This window comes from Anser brachyrhynchus (genome assembly GCF_964034855.1).
Source record: "Anser brachyrhynchus genome assembly, chromosome: 2".
NCBI lineage: Eukaryota > Metazoa > Chordata > Aves > Anseriformes > Anatidae > Anser > Anser brachyrhynchus.
Window position 1 is genome coordinate 69,051,692 of NC_137695.1, and position 21,762 is coordinate 69,073,453.

Sequence of the window (21,762 nt, forward strand, 5' to 3'; positions counted from 1 at the left end):
GCGCGGCACCCCGTTATGACTGCCCCCCGGCCTGGCGGCCCGCAACATGGCGGACCCCTGACCCGGCGGCCCCCAAAATGGCGAACCCCTGGTGGCGGCAGGGAGAGGGAGGGATGAATGGAGGGAGGCCCGGCGGGGAGCGGGAGGCGGGGAGCGGAGCCGGGGACTGAGAGGAGCCGGGGACTAAGCGGGGTGCGCGGATGCCGTGGTGCGGTTCCCCCGTTGGCACTCGGCAGCGGGCGGGAGCCGACTCCCACAAGGTGCAGCCCAGTCCCTTGCTCCTCGCAGGTGCATTTTGCTCTGCTCCAAGCACGTTACACAAACAGATTATTGATATGTTAATAGAAGCTCTTCTTGTGCTAAGCGTACAAGCCATACTGGAACGCTTTCCTTTTTTTTTATTTTTTATTTTTTTCCTTTTTCCCGTGTAATGAACAAACAACAGAGTTTTAAATTCCGGTTTATCATTTAAGAAAGTTACAGTGGAACAATGCCATCATCTGTTTAGCAAGGAGGACCATTTCCCCAGAGCATATTGTGTCTTTGCAGTTATGGTGACTTCCCCAAAGGATCTCATGCTGTTTATGAACCGTAATGTATTAAGTGTAACACTGGCCTTGTAAAGGAGGAGAGGATCATGTCAATATTTTTGCCTTGAAGTCTGAGCTAAGATGGGGCTGAATGCTGTATCTTCCAAGCTTGTTGTATCAGAAGTTGTGACATGATTAAGAATGGAAACTAATTCTTCTTTAACAGCAAAAACAATTTTTCCAAATGTCTTTGCAACATATACTGTAATTTCTGCCTTTCATGCATAAAAATCAATTTGAAATCAAGTGACTGAAACATGAATAATATTCAGATAGCCTTTACACGAATTAACTGGAGTATTCCTAACAGTCGGTTGCTGTAACTCTGAATCTATTTCTGCTATCCAGTGTGCTTGCAATCAATTCAGGCATAGGTTGATAGATGGGAAAAGACCCTCTTGAAAAAGACCAGGAATGGTGCCCTAGTTGATGCTGCCTTGTAGCTCCAGAATGACTTTCCACTGCATAAATGAACAGCTATTTATTACAGGGCTGGGTAAGATATAAAAACAAAATACATGACTAAGTTACTATTACTGCACAAAGCCTAAATTGGTAATGTCTTTCTTATGGTACAGTGATGGCAGCTACAAAGAAACAAGAAGGTAACTTGCATTATTTATCAATAACTGGTACAGATAACAATCAGGTGCTCAGAATTGCAGAGTCAACTTGAAAGAAATTTAGAATAACAGTTAAAATATTTAATTTGGACTCCTTATAGGACAGATATGAGATCAGTCACATAGGTGCAAATCAAAAAAGAAATAATATTGGTAACATATGCATTGACAACTTTGTATTTCTGCTAATGAAAGCGATAGTGGAGACTTTTCCTTAATCTGTTATTTCTGGGTCTTAGAGCTGTTTCATTAACCTTGGAATTATTCTTGGAACAGCTGGTTGCAATATCCAGAAATGGCTATTCAGAGCTACACACAGTTTTCTTTTAGCAAGTTTTTGCTCTTCTGTATCTCCAGTAATCTGTGAGAGTTGAAAAGTTGCTTAGATTTCATAAGCCTTGTTACTCATAAATAGAGGCATCCTGGGGAGAGAATGGCCAGTTTGGGGAAATCCTCTAAGAGGTGTAGAAGCTGAAGGTTGCTTTGGTTCTAAAAGTTTGAAAGAATGATCTTGGAGCATTAGCTACCTAAGATGAAACCTGAACTTTTTCTGAAAACTGCTGTAATGATACTAATGCAGGGTTAGAAGTTGCAACACACAGATGCCTAAATGGACCTGGAGCTGACTGGAGGGAAGAGGGAAGGATGCTACTGACGGTACCAGGAGTAAATGAATGATGAACTTAGATTTTAGGACAAGTAGTAGGAACAGTATTTTAGCATTCTCTTCTATAGTGGCATAGGAGTAATCAGGTGTATGTTACTTCAACTCAAAGGAGAGAGTTTATCACCATCATGGGTGTTAAATCACTATTATTTGTAGAATGCAGCAAACCACAGTCTTCATGAGGCTTTGAGTGTTTCCATATCATTCCCACAGTATGAAGGTAACCACAGTGGGACAGTTTTGTTTATGTGGTTCAGTACAGCTCTACTTACTTGTGTGGATCTAGGTCAAATTACACTGGCTCAGGATTTGGCTGCACCCTTGAACTTTAAACCGATTATAAGTTTTGATTTGTCAGTATATTTTCCATGGGGTCAAATCCCACTTTTACAGAATAAGAGAGTACATAACCTTGCACAGTGTATGCCAACTAATGCTTACAAAGAGGCTAGGTAACACTAAGGTAAGCATAAACACGAGGACTGTACAAAGCTGTATTTAATAGGTTCAAGTATCTTGAACCTCTACAATAATCCAGTTGCAGAGAAGTTATACAGGCAGGAGCTAGATTTTTTTTATTTTTATTTTTGTAATTCCCTAAGAAACAGATAACCAATGTAATTTGAAAACAATGAAGAAAGACACTTAACTCTTCCAAGTACCGTGGCCACCATGTCAGGGTATGATGCCTGATAAGGGCATATGGTCATTATAGGACATACAGAAAAGGTCCCTAGACAGAAGCAACTCTCTTGTTGGCAGCAGCCAAATGAAAACCCTGCCTCATTGTCCATTGGTATTTGTTAAATGCCCTGAGCACCTTCTGAAAAAGAGTTGAAAGAGTTGAAAAAGTTGAAAGGGTTGCTTTTCTGAAAAGCAAAGACAATGTTCCATCCCTTTCTTCTGGAGTCCCTGAACTCCAACAGGAAAACAGAAACTGGAGGAGAAAATTTTCTGTAAATAGTGATCAATCCAGCACAAATTCATGGCTGACATGGGAGCTACACCATCCACTGCCAACATGATCTCTCCAGCTCCAGAGTGAAAAGGTAACAGACTTCAGTACCCCTGACATCCAGAACCAAGGCAGCAAGCCAGGGTTGTGCTAGGTGGTACAGAATTAATGAAGCTGGAGAAACTATGTTCAGAAACTACATATAGAACAGACAAAGGGACATAAGTACTTGCACAGAAACTGAATGGGATATGCTGAAGCCTTTAGCACATGATGCAGTGACAAGGGATTAATTAAGAAGTCCTCTACGTCCTTAAGCTTGAGTCCAATGTTTAATTTGCAAAGTTACTTACAGATACCCACTTACAAAAACTTTCATATTGCCCTTGGTGTTGATTCCTTTCTTCTCAAAGAATATCTTCTGATTATTTTTTTTTTTAATTCTGGTTGTTGAATCTTCATTACAAGTACTCTGATCTGTGAAAAGAAACAGATACCTGTTCATCAGGTACTTCATTTCACATTCATTTAGTTCAATAGTGTCTCTCAATTTTATTAAAGAAAATAGTTAATCAGATCCAAACACTTTAAAAACGAACCTCTGACTCAAAAATAGGAAAAAAAAAAGAAAAAAAGGCAGTAGTAAATTCTTTAGGTAGTAATAAACTCAAGAATAATGTCAATATGTGGGGCTGGTTTATTCTGTGGTTTATGCCAGCTTCAAGTGTAAGTCACATCAGGTAGGAATTTTGCCTGATGTTTTCTTTCCATGCTATATAATCACTGCCTGTAAGACTGATTTAGACACCAAGGCATTTAGAAATAAATCTCATACAATTTGAGTTGAAGTACATATTTACTGATAAGGTAATATGTCCCAAGTGCAGACTGACTTGTAATTAAAGAAAGGAGGGAAATTAGGAGTTTGAAACTAAGTGTACCCCTGGTTGTTCAGAGCCAGAAAGCTTTTGGGATGAGTCTGCCTTGTGACAGTTGTGGAAGGGCACAAGAAACATTCCCTTGCTACAGCGGAGAAGAAACACCTGGTGAGACAGGGGCCTGCAACTCTGCTGCGTTATAAATGACACACTTCAGACTTCAAACGTATCAATTAATTTGCCAATTTATAAGAGCCTGGCAACAGCTGAGCTTATAAATCTATTATCTGCATGCAGCCCACATGCCATGTCTTATCATGTGATAAATACATGGACGTCGGACTGCATCCTTACCCATTGGACTGCTGCACAGCTGACAGGTAGAGTTCAATGTGAAATTAAGTGAATATTTATGTCTTCTGCGGGGCTTCTTATCTGCCTAAGTAACACAGCAAAAACAATCTAATTTTGGGGGGCTAGTTATGCTCAGATCTTGGAGAGTAGGAGGGATCACTTTACATCTTGCATTATATTGGCATTAATACTGAAGGTACTCTGATTAGATGTCAATCTAACAACAACTGTGTTTTTTCTTAACGTTAAGTTCATCCAGCTAATGACTTTTAAACTTCATTGCAATTTGTCTTCCTCAGTCCACACTGACCATAATAAAATGGTCAAGGTCAGATGTCGTAAACTGAAGGAGATAAAACCCCACATGGCATAAATGGCTACATGAAGATGTGTAATTAAGGGACAAAAAGTTAAAATTGTTTTCATCACTGCTGGGAGACATTTACATGCTTCCTCCTCCCCCCCCCCCCCCCCTTCCCTCAGGAGGACAGGTAAGGACATGAAAGAAGTTCTTCATATTCTGTCATTATTTGAAAGCCAACCACAGCAAGAAATGGAAGCTGGAATTAGGGTGGCCAAGGTTCAAGGAAATAGCCTAATACCAAGCATAAGGAAGCTCAACAAAACCATTATTTTCTCAGTTTTTTAAAGACTCCCTGCAGCATGCCAGTCCCTAGTTATCATTCAAGACACTTTGCAGCTAGTGAAGTCAATGTGCTATTGCAATATAATGGTAAGAGTAACCTATAGACATGAAGAGAAGTCCCCAGTTGCTTTTATCTCCCCTGAGCCAATAACTCAAGCAGTTACAGACACATGGTGCTAGGACCTTACCATGTAGCACAGTCATTAGCATTTTTGTTTTGTTTTGAGAGATGCAGCAGTCCGGATGCTTCCATGGTGTAAGTGGTTTAAAAGTTTAGGACTTAACATTCTCATTATATGTGGATTAAACTCTAGGATAACTACTGTTGGGAGTTAATGCAGGAAGGGAGATAGCATGTGCACCCTTTTATCCCATGCCAGCAGACTGTGCTCTGTTATTGGGGTTCTGTACCCTTTAAAAACTTTTTCTTGGAGTTCATTAGACTGATTTAAGGCTTTAAAAGAGGTAAACTTAGAACTTTTTTGAGGGGATAATGTGGGAAGGACTTCCACACTCTTCTTGGCTTCTTTATTAAACTGAAAAACCAAATGTCATTTCCTTTCCTTTCCTCACCCAATCTTCTTTAATTATGAATAAAGTAAAAATCATGAATTAACATTTGAAATCCAAGTTATTACCCTATAGAATCTAAGGGAGAAAGGGAGGAAAAACATAAGTAAGGACCGATTAACAGAACAAGAAAATATTTTCCTCTTTAATTGTTGGTTTTTGTTCTTATGTAACACTTCAGAAAACACTCATCAGATGCTGTTTCTTCATTTCCCTATATTAGGCGTGAATTTTCACAGCCAGCATGAAGTAAAAAATACTTTGTTTCTTGCATTTCACTCTGAGCACGGATAAAACCAATCCAGAAAACAATGTGCCTTCAAATTGGCAGGGAATAAATGGTTGGCGAAGTTGTGAAGGGTGATGTCCATGTTCAGGAGTTGGCACATCTTTTAGTAAGGCTGCTCTGAATAATACCATCCACACCCACTTTCTCTCTGCTGGCTAGAGCAACCCATGTTACTTCTATTGCAGTATAAAAGGTCACGTGAGGTTGTGTGAGCACTGCATCTGCAAAAAGTTGGTATTTGCTGCAGAACAGTGTTTCAGTACATACATGGCTTAATTTTTTTTCAGTGTTTGTCAACAGTCCATGCAATTTTGAGGAGAAAGCCATGAAGTCCATTTTCATATCTACAGGCTTATTTGTTATTCACATCTCCTTATGAACAAAATAGTTTAATCAATTTGCATTACTGTCTGTCTGCTCAAAATTTCTTTCCAAATGCAAAAGTTTTTTTAGTCTGAAGAAAAAACATCCTTGTACAATGTTTGTAGGAACATCTGCATCTTCCCTCTCAGCCATTAGGATTGTGTGGCCTCCTAGGGTAGCATCCCAGAGTCACTCTGCTGTACATAGGAGACAATGTTGTGTTTTAAAATGCAGCAGCCCATCTTACCTAGGAGTCTTAACTAGGTTGTGTGTACTGAATCCTGCTGGAACCTAACTAAGAGTTGGCCTATGCTCTTTCTGAGATGTCTCTTACTACTGACAGGAAGCTATGCATGAAGCAAGACAAAAACCTCATAATTTCAAGTTTTTGGATGAAAAAGACATAAGAAACAAAGCCTGTCCAAAACCAGTTCAGATTGGCAAAGTGTCTGTAAGTTCCTTTCTTCTTCCCACCTTCTGCTTTATAAAGCAGAGATGAAAGATGCCTTCTAACCTGCCAGTGTGCAGGTGTGTTTGATTTCAGCAGTTATCTTCACTCTTCCAAACTGTAAACTCCAAATTCTGGAGCAAGTGTCTCTATCCAGAAGCTTAATGATCAAGAATCATGAATCTGTCTATGCCAAAAACCACACAAGACAAAGTATATCACTTTCCTAGTTTTATGTTAGTCTCTGAAATTTCTGAACCTTTCTTTTCTGGCAGGAGGCTAGTTATTATATATCCTAAGTTTTTTGTTGTTGTTGTTTTTCTGGCACATGTCAAAAGCATCATGGGATGTTCATGCTCCCCTTGAAAGCTGAGACACAGCTTGTGATTCCTTGGCGCTTAAACACATTTGAAGCTTGTCTCAAAAATAGGCAACTTGTGCAGAGAATAGAAAAGGTAGTATTTAGTTTTATTGCTCTGAAAAAACACCAGTAGCTCTCCATTTCGTTGAAAAGCAATAGTTGACTTTTTGGGTTTAATGCAGCTATTTCTTCCTTACTGCTGGAGATCTTGTAAGCCTGCATTTTAATAGTATCAGCAAAAAAAAACCTTGAAAGATAAAGCACTAAATTATAGTTATTTTGTGGGTAAAGCACTAAGTTTTTTCCCCTTTACATTTACTGAAGTACCAGCATATTATTTCAAATCATATCATTGAAATTTCTCCTCAGGACATAATAAAACTGCATATAAAACTTCTTTTTCATGAAATAACTTATTTTTCATCAAGCATAACCTGCGATCCATGGTAGTATTATAATGTGTCCAAGCTCTAAGAATAATAACTTAATATTTTTCTCTAAGAACAAAGTTTAAAATATTAGCCTTTTCACTTAGCATGGGTGAGAGGAAGTCATCTCCTTCTGTGACACCCTTGAAAGATGGCAGAGTTCAGATCAGAAAATGTTTTGCTTGAGAAGCGCGAAGCTGAAGCCCAAGCCAGAGAACAACTTCAGTAAGACAGGTATAAAAGGAAGAAACAACACAGCACTATACCATTTTTGCCTCCAGGTGTGTTTTCATGTATTGAAAGGAAGGTTAGTATTTCAATATGTTGGCTCATTAAACCTTAGGCTTTGCTGAAACTTGGCATGCACTCAAAAATACTCAAGTCCTGAACACTCAGTAATTGGAATATCTTGAGAAGCAAAAAACAAAGAAACCCATACCATTCTCCTAGTCTTCAGCAAATCTGGGGGCTTTTACTAGTTTCTTTTATGATGTCCCCAACCCTTGCCACTCACAAGTCCTCCTCCAGATACAACTGGCATTGATAGACATTGATGCAAACATGGTTCTCAGCAGTTCTCACTGAATGCAATAAGATGGTTATTTAAATGAAGAGGACAACATTGTGGAAGTAAGGAGGTCATGCAAATTAATACTGAGCTAAGTAACAAGGTACTCACTGCAACATGACCCTCTGTGTTCCAAAAAGCAAAGTGAGATCATTAAACACACGAGTAATTCATTTATCAATCCAGAATTAGAAGAGGCTTGAGAATTAATTACCTGTAATTATCTTGCATTTGTCTTGATAAGCCAGTTTGGGATATTATGGTCAACATTCAGTTGTTCAGACCTTCAGGTTATTGTAACAGATAACTGAATCTTAATTATGAAGGAGAAATGTATATAGCCAGGATGGAAGAAGCGTTAAATTCTGTTAGCGCCTCGGATGACACAGTGCTTAGACCTAGCTGGAAAAGTACTGAAGGAAGCCTTCAGACATAATTTCTTTGCTTATTTCTTTACATCTTGCTAAAATAAGTTGTTTCAGGCAGATGGATTATCTTAAAGACTAGGAATACTTGCATTCCTTTTTACTTGCTTACTTAATTCTGTTATTGTATGTTTGCTACCGCACTGCACATGCAAATTCCACACACTTCAACAGAGGTGTATGTTTCTTGCTAGTCTGTTTCTAGGCGAAATGCAAGTCTTCTGTTTCATTTTTTTCCTGTAACCCCTTGATACTGTGATATTTAACTAGATTTATCATCATCATCATCTTTTCCACTTCTGTCAGACATGTTTTTCTGACAAATAATTTCTCTGTGTTTAGTTTGCATTCCCACACCCCACCTCCTTTTCTTCTGGGGTAGACAACTTCCCAATCTCCATCTTTAAGGATAGATATAGTGATACTTAAATCATCTTAAATCATCTGCAACAGCTCTAGATAACATCAATGCTACTTCTAACTTGTCACCTAAAGTGAATTATTACATTTACTTCCAAGAACATGTAATTTCTTCAAAAAGTTATTCCCAACAACCCACATTTAATGCAAAATAAGGAGCGATGCTTCTCCTCCTTTGAAGTAGCAGTAAAACTGGAGAGGTTTGGAGCATCTACTTCACGTGTTGGAAAGTTGAGCTCATGAGGATATTCATTTTCTGGAAACTAGTACCAGAGGCTTGATTGGTGCCTGTGATGTATATCAGGTCTCAGTTTGGGCTGACCTTGCCAGCAACTCCTTTTTCCTCTGGACAGCTACCTGCCACAACAGGGCAGCATTGAACCTCATCTGTACTTAACAGTTAAGGGACCCAAGGTTACAAGGATTAGAAGATCAAAATTAGATGATGTTTGTTAAACTCATAAGCTTAAAATCTGTATGATTTTAAGTTTAATGTATAGATTTTAGTTTTATAAGCAGGCACTTTGACCTAAAACCTCAGGTTTCTCTTCCAGAGTGAGTTATACTTACAACTAACTGTAAAGTTTCCAGTACTTGGTTATGTACCTGGATTCCTTACGCAGCAGTTAGATGGTTTTCTACTTGGATAATGACCTAGAAGTGAAATTGAAAGGCTTTGTGCATGTTGGAAGATTAAGGCTGAAACTGTAGAAGCTTGGATCTGGACTCTAATCCATGGCAGCACAGTACAAACACCTTCTTCTCCCTCCACTCTTTCCCTTCCCTTTCTTCCACTTACATCCCTATAAATCATTCAGGAGAGGGTCTGTGCTATTGGGCAGCAACTTGTCAGGAAGTAGCTTAGCAAATGACTGCTGAACAAGAACAACCCGTTTCTCTAGTGGGCAGATAAACTAAATCAGATTTTCTTCACCCAAAGTAAGAACGAATCTGTGAGTTGAGTGTTGTCACTACTAAGGATGTGGTTAAAACAGGCTACAACAAGGCCTGTCTTACCAGCCTCTGAGAATAATGGAAAGAACACATTGTGGCATTTTTATTCCCATACAGAACAAATCTCTTTTATTCTTAGCCTCCCACACTCCAGCATTTTTCAGTACCTTTCCCTTCTTATAACCAAGCTCTGAGTAAGGAAGAAAACTGGCTGATTTCTTACAGCTGGCGCAGCTCTGCCATTTCTCCAAGGCCAGCAATTAAAGCACCTGTAGCTAAAGACACTGCTACAAGATACCCCGAAGCACTAAGCTATTCTGCCAGATTCCTTCATCACAAGTTTTGAAGAGAAATTAAAGTATGAAGGCTGCACTCCTGGCAGTGGGCCTGGTGAGTCTGGCCAAGGAGACCAATACACCCACATGGAGCTCTGACAGTCTTGGTGGCACTCAGTGGCTAGCACAGCATTTAGCCCCAAAGTGATGGGTTATAGTTATGCAATGTGCCATCCCTCTCTTAGATCTCCTGCTTCTTTCAGGTCTGCTCCTGTATGGCAAGAAAATGTATCTCCTGGTGAATACAATGTGTAATTCAATAATTTTGATGTATTTTGCCTTTGGGAAGTTAGCCCGGTCTGACTGTATGCTGATACATACAGTTTTCCACAAAGGAAATAAAACTGAGTAGATTTCATCTCTTTGTCTAATTTAATCCTCACAATAAAGCTATTAAGGCGTTTGAGAAACAAAGCAAGTGTACAGGCATTACTGTAGACATGTTTTTGTGGGTTTTCTGACTTACAGAGGTCAGTGATAATCTTGATTTACAGGTATTTTTAAAAATATAATTCTAGTTTTACTGTGGCAGTAAAAAGTTTGAAAGCCTAACTTTAACCTCTAGAATATGTAACTTTAGGAACTTAGCATGTTAGCTCAGAGGGGCTTTAGTATGGGAGATCTATAGTAACTAGAGTAGTTACTACGAAGGCCAACCAAGTATATGAACATCTGATCCAATTCCAACTGTGCCAGTAGACAAGATTACTGCCCTCAGCACCTTTGCTGCAGGTCTGTCCTGTGTTGTTGCACATATGAGTTTTGCTTAATTTATTTAACTAAGGATGAGCCCAGTTACCAAAGAGCTCCTATTTGGACAGTTCTAATTAAATGGCTGCACTTTAACTGAGACATATAGCAGTTGTACAGCCAGCACTGCCAAGAAGTCTGAGGCATCCTACGCTATAATTGTGTATTTGCTCCTAGAAGTTTATATACTTAAAATAGTATCCTGTACACATTCAGTAGCAATAAAAGCTTTAAATTACTCAAATAGCATGAAAAAATAGTTGTGAACTCCAGAAATTCATAGTACATTGACTGTATATACTGTACGTAATTAAATGTTGTAAACAAAATGTACTTCCTTTCATTCATTTTCTTATGTACAGTATCTTTAGCATTACATATATTAGAAGTATATTTTACCCTCTATATCCTGACAAGGTGAATTCCTTGGTGATTTGGGTTGAAACAGGTATTAACTTACATATATGCATATAGCTGTCAGTTTTTCTGACAGCTCTCAGACTTTCATTTTTGTTATGTGCTTCACAGGCTGTATTCAGTCTTCTGCCGCTGCTGTCCATACCAAAAGTGTGCCTATAAAGGGAGTTAGTATTGCGGGAAAAAAAAGTCTTAATTAAGCAATTAATTAATAGTTAAGATTTTACCAGTTGAGTTTCTGACTTGCAGTTTTCTAAAGGGCTAATGACAATTGTCTGTCAAGGAATTGAAGATATATAGAAAAAAATCTTAAGTTTTTTTCATTTTAATTATTTTAAAAAGAGAACCCCACAGGCCGTCTTTTAAGCTTGTACTGAGGAATGAGAATTTCAAACCACAGGGGAATACAAGTACTCCTGATGTCTCCCCCACCACCACCACCTCTGCTAGGCAGATGCCCTGCAGCACTGGAATGAGCTGCTGAAGGAAGCCAGGCAAAACCCTTCGGTACTGGAGAACCCTGCTCAGGGAACACATTTTAGAAAATCTTTTTTTGATCCTCCCTGCCTGCAACAGGAGGGGCAGGCAGTCCCTTGCACATTAATGCCTGTCGTGGGGACACAGGGTTACATTGCAGACATCTAGGACAGCAATCAAGAAACCTACTTCTCAGGCATAGAGTACCCTTTGTCTCACTGTGCTGCCAGGACTGTGGGAAAACTGAAGCTTTGGCTTTTTTTTTTTTTAAAATAAGGTTTCTTGTCCAGCTAGCCATGAGATCCTGCAGAGAGGCTTAGGATCTGCTATTCATCCTCAATCTTACAGTTTGTTACAGTGGAAAACTGTGAAAAAGATATTCACAGTGCTAGCAAGGACATGTTTTCTGTCTGTCACTTTTGCTTTCTCCAGAAAAGGGTCCAAACACACGCCAAGTACAAAAAAATAAAAGCCCTGCATGCATTATACTAATGTACAAAATAATCTTCTCGGTAGTGACAAAATCTGAAGTTAGTGAGGAGGACAAAGTTGTCATGATATGGCATGCCCCAAAAAAGTGAGCTGCCTTGTAAGCTTTTTACCATAATTTTTCCCTACCATTCCACTTACTACCTGTCCCCATCGTGTTTATTCATTGTATGGCTCTAAATTTGGGGTGCTGGCTTTTCACTGCAAAATCTTTATAATAAGGTATGTGGTGTATGTGGAGCAGAAGCTGTATATGCGTGCAAAGCTTTGGGGAATACTCTGTTCTAAAAAAAAAAAAAATCAACCTGGTTAATCCAAAGCCCTCCTTGCTCTGGTAGAATAAAGTTATTTTCCTGTGCTTCTTAAATTGCAACTGTCTAGATTGCTCTTATACAACACAAATTGACACGCTACCTATTCATTAAGTAGCTTGGTTAGGCATCATTTATTAAGTCTAGCTGTTTGGAAGCAGATACACTGGACTGCTCAGGCTTTCATATTGCTGATGTAAAGTGAATTCCAATACTGATCCGTCTTCAGTCCCTTGTAAAGCCAACAAGAGCTAAAGAGAGTAATAAGGAAACAACTGTAACAGAATTATCCTCTCTGTAAAAAAAAAACTCTTTGTGTCTCTTTGCTTGTAACTTAAGGACCTTCCTGCTCCAAGGGAAACTTTCTCTTATTTAAGCCAGGACCAGTTCCAAAGTGCTGGTACTTTGCCTAAGAAAGCGACTTATTCACTCAGGCATAAAAGGGGAGGCTGAATTTATTTTATGCTTTCATTTTTGACTCATTTCCTTTTAGTTTATTCTCTCACAGTCATACAGCCTTGCCACTGTCAGGAATCATGCTCCATCTCAGGTCATGCTGTCATTTTTAAATCTGGTTGTTAAGAGCAAAGGAAAAATGAGATCAATAGTTGCTGCTGTTTTCTGAGGAACTGACAGGCCACATCTGAAGTCTCCCTAGAGAAATCTTCTTTAATTACAAGTTAAGCTGATGTTGCCCTGTGTAGCAGGTAGAATTGTGTAGGATTACTTTTAAAAGGATTGTACTGATCTGCTCTGGTGACAGTTTCATTTTGAAACTCTGATAACAAGCAAGTGGATGGATTTTACAGATGTAGTTTTGGGGAGTGTATATGACTGACGTATTACAAAGTGGGCCACAGCAGTCACCTTTTCTTTCCACTCTTCTTTTAAAAGAAGATACGGTCTATTTTGAGCACTGTGATTGCTGTATTTTATTTTAATCATTATTTAACATGATTATAATGAATTGAGAGAAAAAAAAAGTTCGAAAGTTGTAGAAGGGATATCCTGCAAGCAGTGATTCTAGAAAGGGGATTTCCCATCCTGGAGAGAGTACAACCACTCAGCATTTTAAAAGATATAGCAGTGAAAAACGCATGATAGGCTGCACACTTTCAAGTAATTAAATTATAAATTGATGTTGGGAAACTCAATAATTATTAATTGGTTCTTAAAACACTTTGATGCTAACCCAAAAAAGTGTGGTGGAAAAAAAAATCTAAGTTCCTTTTCCTTAAAATAATATTTTTAAGCAATAAATATTACTTAAAGTAACTAAACAGATGATTATTTAAAAAATTGTCTCACAATGACATTACAATCTGACAGTAGCATGGCTAATACAGTCAATAAGCCAGGCTTACCTTTCTCTGTGATAAATTAATACAGTATTGTTTATGACTGCTAGCAGGTTGAATAGTCTAGAAGCAAAGACTGATGTCTGAAATAGCTTATTACTTGCTTACAGGATTTTCATGATAAATTGTTCTGCCTCTTAGGGCTTACTCACCTTTGGCAATGATGGTGCTTGGACCTGATCCGAGTCCTGGCAGAAGCCATAAAGCAAATGTTTCTCCACCTGGGTCCTTATTCCCAGATGTGGGCTGAGCAGCTGTGGCACTGAGCAGGACTGCAAAACCCTGCTGAAAAGAGACTTCTTGTTAAGACATAAATAAAAATCCCAAAGCAGAATGAGCCGAAGAATTAGTGCCATTTCTCCAGAAGCAAAAAAGCCTGGAATATGTTTGCTCCTCATCTGGAAACAGCTCAGACTCCTGAGAGAAAACACATTTCTTTTCTAGAGCCTCCTGGCCGTAAAGGCCTTTCACGCAGACTCAAGGGGCTCACAGAGTGACTACTTGTGATGGCAACCCCAAAGTCAGGGAATCTGGTTTCAGGAACTTTATGCTAAGTACAACGCAGCACAACTCCGCAAATATAACCCCATTAAAGTGGTACATGCTGGTCTTGTTTTTTCTTCCTGTATTATTATAAATTTAGTGGTACAAGGTAGAACTTAGTATTCTACTTCATTGCAGATAGAATTTAGCATTTTCAGAAAGACAAAAGAACTGTGATGGTTTGTGAAGACTTACAGTACAAGTGCTAAAATTCAGTGCTAAGCAAGTGTTACTTGTTTTACTTAAAAAAAGTATTAAACCTTTTGGAAGAGGGAAAAAAATAAAGCAGAGTATTTTTTATTCATTAGGAAGTAAGAATGAAAGCACACAAACGTTTAGCATTTGATCTTCGTTTTGTGACCTTCTTTTTTTTAAGGAAGGTGAGTGTTGGGAAAGCCCAAAAGTAGATTATTTTTTCCTCCCCCCTCATTGCATTTCAAACATGATGGAGCACAGGTGTGCTGCATGAAATACCCAGCATAACTTACCTACTTGGGTAGATCTCCTACCCTGAGCTGAAAGCTGAAGTCTTGTCTGAAGCACAGAAGCCTCCTTAAGCAGGTGGCTGTCCCTTTTTGCTCCAGCACAACCTGCTGCCTGCAGGAAAAGCCAAGCCCAAGAGGTGTTTTCCTTCCTGCTACTGGACACTATGCTTAGACAAACGAGGGAGATGGGGAAGCATGCTGCATTCCCCATCATCAAGCCCCCTTCCTCACCTAACACCCCCATCTATTCTTGTTAGGCAACACCATATTTTTCAAATGCAGTGATGAAGGTACATAGCTTCCAGCTACAGACCTTATTAGGCACAGATTTTTGTCCATGTGAAGAAAGGGAGGACCGAGAACTATGATTTGGATGGCAGCACTCCTCTCCATGATTAACCATTGTCCTCAGTGCCTGGCAGGAGCCCCTCACACAGCATGTGTTTTGGGAGGACAATGAGCAAGGCATGCTCAGTGCAAGTGCCTCGTGAGCAGCATGGCAAAGCTCCACCATTAACAGAAAGTGGCCTACTAGTGCTCTGGGAGTAATTCCCTGTAAGATGTCTAAGCAAGAGCTTGTTAGAAGAGCTGTGTCCTCAGTTTCTTATGTAGGGCACCCAAACACATGTTCCACAGAGGTGGATGTGGAAGTTTCTCCACCATCAAGCCACAGAACCACCTGCTGACACAGTGCCATTATAGGCACTGTCCAAGGTGCTTTAGAACCAGCAATACCCCCAAAAAACATCTGGAGAAAAGAAAGGAGGGGTAGAAGGGGTTCTCTGGATCTCCAACTCCACTCCTCGCAGTTTGCTACAGAGCACAGATATGCTGGGGATGTAATTTCGCAATACAAGACCACATCTTATCATCCTTATTCCCAAACACCAACAGGCACAAATACTGCAGCCCTCAATCCAGACTGGAGCAAGGAACATACTTTCTGAATCCTCTTCGTTGTCTTATGGAGAGATTCCCTTTCATTTTAAGCTTTTTTTTTTTTTTAAACAAGCCCACTCATAATGAAGACAGTTTACAATAAAGGTAATTAGCGAACAGACTACACCCAAGACTCCTTTGAAGATTTAACCCTCCCTTGCAAGATGATTTCAAGTAGAAAAATGCAGAACTAAAAGTCAAGGTGGTAATGAAGAAATTCATTTTGCTGTGTAAGTAGCATCTTTTAGCATGCTCCTGGAAACTTTGGTAAGCCAAATGTTTTGCTTTGGGCTTGGCACAGGTGATGCTGGTAGCCTACTCCTTTCCTGAAGACACTGCTAAACCAAGTGGTAAATGCCAGCAAGGAGCAATAAAATAAGAGAACTGTTAGACACAAGTGCCCTCACTTGGAAGTTTTGAGAAGAGAGGAGAAAATAAGTAAAATATTTCAGAAAAAAAAATCTGTAATTCCAAATCTAGCTATCTGGGCAGCCCAATTGCAGTAAGTGCTGAAAATAAAAGCCTCTGTCTACAATCAGCTAAAACTGCACAGCTCTGTACCTATAACCACATATTGAGCTGTGTCTTTCCACATTTACCAATCTTTGCATTATTACACTCATTTTTCACATAACAAATCATTAACTGATCTACTTATTGAGGAAGCCACTGAATACACAGCATTTTCTTGCAGGCAGCATAACCCAAGCAACTACCAAGGCAAAAATCTGCAAGCCTCACCTTCCTGTTACCTTTGTACCCTCAGGAACACCACCATCAGCTCCGCTTTCTCTGTGATGTCTAAATCAGCCCAGGAGCTCAGCACTTTTGGCTGTAATCACTTTCCAAACAGCTGTTCTCCATCTCCTCTAGAGAAAAGGTAGAAGCCAGCCTATTTGATGACTCAGCTCCCCCACTAACTTAATCTCTCCGATAACCGGCATGTCTGAAAGTTACCAGGTTCACACAGGATGCTAACATGCATTCAGCCATTTCCAAATACTTGCAAAAAATGATGCTCAGATGCAAAGATATTGCCCTCTTTGTCACAAAAAGTGCTGAACTTGGTTAATAGTAACTGGAAAATGCCCAGGCATTTGCACGTAGGCATGCAAGCTTTAGCAGTAGAATGGAGCATATAATGTAAAGTGTGAGAAAATAATAGGAATAAAATATAATCTGGTTGGAGGATATTGAAATTCAGATAAACTGCTTTCAAATAAAATGTGTACCTTACAGAAATCCATTAGAAATACTTTATATTTCTCAAGCAGTGTTATTTGTTGTAACTTTTAAGATGCTCTTGAAATTCTTTAAATAATTTATTGTCCAGAAAAAAACAGCATCTTTATTTCCTGGAGCAATTACAATTTATTGTGAAAGCTTTTAGAAGAAGGGTGGTAGAAAGAGAAAAGAAACACATGAAGACTGCTTTTTGTTTTCTGTGCTAAGCTGGAACAGCCTTCTTTTGTTTGTTTATTTTTCTCTACCATACTGTATTTTTTCAAAGAGATTTTTGCATTAAATTAAAATGCATTACACAACTTGCATTTCTGAAACAAAGGTACAGATCTCTCTTTTCTTGTAGCTCTAAAATAACTATATCTTTAGATGAAGTCACCAATAGTTCTCTCTATTAATCATTTTTTATTATCTTCTGCAAGACAGGAGTGTTACCAAACATTGTTCATGTATTACATGGGCACCACTCTGGACCTGGATCACTAGCAGAACTTTCCTTCCTGCAGTACTGCTTGTCTTGGGTCACTGCTGTTGCACTGAAGTACATTCCTTCTTAGGACAATACAGTTACAAAATTCTGCTGGCTTTGCAAAGCCAATTGTTAGGAAGGAATCAAACAGCAAGATTGTTGTGCTAGCAAACACACCCTGCATGGATGCATCTTGCATTGACAAAATAGTCCTCCAGCCAGCACAGTTTATCACAGTCAGAGGGCTGTGCTCTTCCTAGGAGCTATGGCAGTATGTCTGGGCTGATTAAGTTTCTCTGATGCTAGCTAGCCCTTAATCTTAGTCAGTCATCAGAGTTGACTGAATGTCCCAGAACATGGAGCTCCAAAATTACCATATCAAATAAAGAGTCCAGTTTCTGCTTCTTTAAACAATTCATCTGAAGTGCTAAAGAAGATCTAAGATAAGTTCCTTTCTAGCTATTTTGTTCCTTCTCTCCCTGCCTCCCCTCCTGTCTATCCATTGGGAGAAGTGGCAGTCATCCCCCAGACTGCTGCCTGTTTCTCTCTTGAGCTCACTCCGGCTTGTTCTTACTTTCAGTGAAATTATCTAGCAGTCAGTTCCATATGCTAATTATAAATTGCTTATAGCAACAGTCAACTTCTGGATGTCTTGTCACCAAATTTCATTTAACTTCCCCCTTGTTCTAGTGACACAGCCCATAGCAGCCTCTGACTCATCTTTCTGCCTTCAGCTTCATCTGTCTGTTGCTTTCCCCTACAGATACAACACAAATCATAAAAGATGAAGACAAAAACCTAAAAGGTGGTCTGAAACAATCTTTTGATGAAGAATTGTCCTGCATTACACATCTTTGTTCCAGATTAATTTTAAATCCTCCAAGCAATAAAAAAGATAATTCATTTTGTGAGCAGTTACACCACAGTCCTGAGATTTATCTTAGCCTTTTCTTTGCTTCATTTCAGCCCATATTGCAGCCATTCTGGAGCCAACACTATAGTTTTCCACTGCTTGTTTAATACTTGGCCATTCAAATATGGGCAGGCATCTAAAATTGTTTCCTTTAAACATGCTGATAAATTCTGATTAATTCCATTAGTGCTCAGTAGCTGACTATTTATGGAGCAGAAGTCTTCAGGGAATTAAGGAAAAGATGTCATCTAAATAATAAGAAAGAAATCACCATACACTTAATATATATATTTTCTATCATGGTTGTTTCAAATATCACATTTACTTCCAAAAGCTGGATGGGCAAGCAGAAGCTGACACCTACTTCTGTTTTTTGTTTGAAGCCTGAAATGAGATCTCTTTGCCTATAGAGTGCGTTAGTTTCTGCATAGCTGTGTAAGAACAAGCAACAAATTGTTTTGGATTTTTGAGATACTAACTGATATTCCAAGCATTTGCATAAAAAAGATTTCCAGACAGTGTAAGAAAGATTAAATGCAGTTTACTCATCTGTAGGACCTTTATTTCAGAAAGTGATTTAAAATCCACATAATCAAACAAAAAGCCTCACAAACCTACATCAGCATGTATGCATATACTTAAGAATTACCTTTTAGTTGTATTTCAAAGTTATTCTCTGTAATAGTACTTTATGCACACAAAGAATGTTTTGAATGTAAGTTCCTCATCCCATCTCAGCAGATCCAGTATTGCTGTCTCTGAATTTCAAGGAGCCTTTAATTTTGGAATATCAGTCTTTAGAATTCTCCTGGTTACAGAGACCCCATACCTGGGAGCAAATTCTCTTTCCAAAGGGTTTGTGACAGCAGCCAAGAGGATCCACTTTGGGTGGGTTTCCTGGCCTGTTGGTGGTCGTTCCTCTTCAGTCTCTCCCAAAAGATCAAACAAGTTAGTTACTTATTCCCATTTCTGTTCTAAAAATATTGAAATTCATAAGAAATCTCCATGTTGCTTTATCATCACTGGCTTTATTCTCCCTCCCCATTTTTCCTCTTGGGTGCTTTGATCTGTTTGAATAACCTAATATGTTTTTTGTAGGTGTAGGTAAATAGATCTTCCACTAATTTGTCCTAGTCCTTCCAAACTGCTAGCATTCCCAATGACAAGAGCAGTGTCCTGTACAACAGAAGGAAAATCAAGAAACACACATTAATCTTTAGCCGTGTAGCTGAAATACTTTCACCGGTAAAGGCTATTACAGTGATTTTCCAGAGAGCATTGAGTTCTCAGAGCATGTATTTTTGTTCAGACTGGTTTTATTTGCTTTTCTTTACAAATACAACTGATCATGTTGAGCAAGACGTTTTCATCTAGTCTGTCCAGAGGCAGGAACTATTAAGGACATGTTCTAAAGTCCAGAAATACAGTCTAGTCTTTCGAAGACATAGAGAAAGCTCCACAGAACTTTCTTAATAAGCACCAAAGAAAGGTGACGGACCAGTCATCTAACTTTTTTAAACTAAGAATATTTTTTTCCAAAATATTAGTACTAGTGTTTAGAATATAAACAAATACATCATCTTTAACAACACTGTAAATCTGTAAGACAGCCAAACAACTTTTTTTTTTCTTCCTGTAAGGTAAAATAAGTTGCAGGAGAGTTAAAGGGGAGGCAAATGTTGGGTCACTTTAAAGTATATTTATTTATTTTGCTGTGCCTAGTAGAAAAATTTCTACTCTCAAATGACGTATGAAAAGCAAACCAGACATTGAATCAATCAATTGCTAATTAAGGTAGAGTGGAGCAGAGTTGGGAGCTGGTACAAGTCTCTACTGAGTCATTTAAGCACACACTTAAGGAGGTAGATTTAGCTTTAGACTGTATCATCTACTCAGTGTGTTGTTGGTTCATACTAGCCAGGTGTAAGAGGGCAAAAGTCACAAGTCAGATCAATCAAAACAGTAACCTCTGCAAAAAGCCATCCTGGTAATCTTTTTTTTTTTTTTTTTTTTTTTAATCTTCATTCTGCTCTTCCTTCTTAGTGATTATTCCACAATTCTTATTCCTCCATCTAACTGGTAGAAGAAGTCAGCCTAGAATTTCCATTTAAATGCAGCCTAGAATAGATTTGTCTACAGAATTTAAATATAAAAGGAATATACATGGTTTATTACTTTATTCCTGACATGTAAGATGTGCTTATATAAAGTAACCATGAAAGCAAGTAGCTTTGCATGCTCATTACTACAAGACATTTGAATCCATTAAAGTATTTTTTCCAAAGCAGTCTCCTAAGTCTAAACACACACCAAAAAAACACCAAATACATGAGTAGCTCAGTTTCATATTAATGCAGGAAGTGGGCAAGTCACAGAGGACCAGTAAAAAGTGGCATTGCCCAAATGGCAATATCTACACCATGAAATGTTAGCTGACGAGCTGCATAGCTGAAGGTGTAAAAATGGAAGCAGATCTTTTGCACATCCTGGAAGCAAAGTGGCATCCTACAACAGAAGGCATTCTTTGGATGCCAAGGGGGTTGTCTGCAGCCAAGAAAACACCCTTCCCCAGAGCCAGCAGTCAGGACAACTTCCTAAAGTCTGGTTCAGTTTCTTCAGTGCTGTGAAGTATGAAGTATCACGAATCATCAGTTTCCTTCTCTCCTTTTTCAGAGCAATTCCTGTCTAGTGTTTGTTGATTCCTTTCTGTTGTTGTTATGCTTTTTGAGTGTTTGCTTTTCTTTTCTTTTTTTTTTGTTTAAAGAAGAATAAAAGAAAAATACTTTTTTTTTTTTTTATGATGGTGGTGTATTTTTCTAAGATAATGTGAACACAGCAGCATTTTGGAGAAGCAGTTTTGCAGCCTCAGATGCTGCAAAACCTCTTGCTCCCTAGGAGGTCTCAGCTGTACCTATGTATTCACATAAAAGCTGTTCACATTGAACATCCTGATGACCAAAACTTCAGAGGGGAAGAAACACATGGGGCTTGGGAGGGCCAGCAGCTTCTCCCTGCCCACACCAAAACCCAGTCCCTGGACTTGTCAGGGTGCAAATGTGGCTCTTCAAAAGGCAAATGTGCTAATGGAGGCTGCAGCCCAAGCTGTCGTGAAGATATCTGGCATTTGAAGGCGCACACAGCCCTTGGCAGCTCTTGCCTCATGGAGATGCTCGTTGTCTCTGTCTTTCTCCTCAGTTTGGCTGCATTTGCTAAGTGCTGAAATTGATTCATCAAGCACAGGAAGGAATTGTTGGAAAGCACAGAGGAAGAACCTGGCTGAAGCCAGACTTGGGGCAAAGAGCTGTTCAGGCACCAGTGTGCAGGAAGCCGCTGCCCAGAACCAGAGTCTGGGAGGAGGTTATTTTGGAGAGGCCACCACATCTGACTGAGGGAAGGCCTGCATCGGTCAGGGCTTAGCTCCCAACTCAGTCACCAATCGTCACAAAAGCACTGAGCCTGCCAGCTTAGCAGCTTCATTGGCTTAGACCTCAAAAC

The 21,762-nt window shown here is 39.2% G+C and overlaps 2 protein-coding genes across 11 annotated transcripts in view; one reads left to right on the forward strand and one right to left on the reverse strand.

The window, feature by feature from the left end:
* On the reverse strand, nt 1-17,470 carry LOC308189110 (uncharacterized protein). 9 transcript variants are annotated; one of them, XM_080578861.1, is made up of 6 exons: nt 16,385-17,470; nt 14,708-14,816; nt 13,829-13,958; nt 11,085-11,197; nt 9,192-9,239; nt 1-3,312 (listed from the first exon to the last, which is right to left on the reverse strand). In XM_080578861.1, the coding sequence occupies exons 3-6, from the start codon at nt 13,876-13,878 to the stop codon at nt 3,185-3,187; spliced, it is 339 nt and encodes a 112-aa protein (XP_080434987.1). In that variant the 5' UTR covers nt 13,879-13,958; nt 14,708-14,816; nt 16,385-17,470; the 3' UTR covers nt 1-3,184. The 9 variants fall into 9 exon arrangements, 4 of the variants coding, with proteins under 4 accessions (XP_080434987.1, XP_080434986.1, XP_080434985.1 ...); XM_080578860.1 differs by having other exon boundaries at nt 13,829-13,961; XM_080578859.1 differs by lacking the exon at nt 14,708-14,816 and having other exon boundaries at nt 16,385-17,468.
* The window catches only part of ELOVL2 (ELOVL fatty acid elongase 2), a 57,135-nt gene that overhangs the window by 8,433 nt on the left and 26,940 nt on the right, over nt 1-21,762 (forward strand). The window lies entirely within an intron of this gene.

What these genes read in the sequence shown, in the direction of transcription:
- LOC308189110 (XM_080578861.1), bottom strand. Translation starts at nt 13,878, where the DNA reads ATGGCTTCTGCCAGGACTCGGATCAGGTCCAAGCACCATCATTGCCAA. An exon ending in AAGCACCATCATTGCCAAAG is followed by an intron (nt 11,198 to 13,828) that starts GTGAGTAAGCCC and finishes CTCCCTTTATAG; the next exon opens with GCACACTTTTGGTATGGACA. An exon ending in CTGCTGCGTAAGGAATCCAG is followed by an intron (nt 3,313 to 9,191) that starts GTACATAACCAA and finishes TTCTTTTCACAG; the next exon opens with ATCAGAGTACTTGTAATGAA.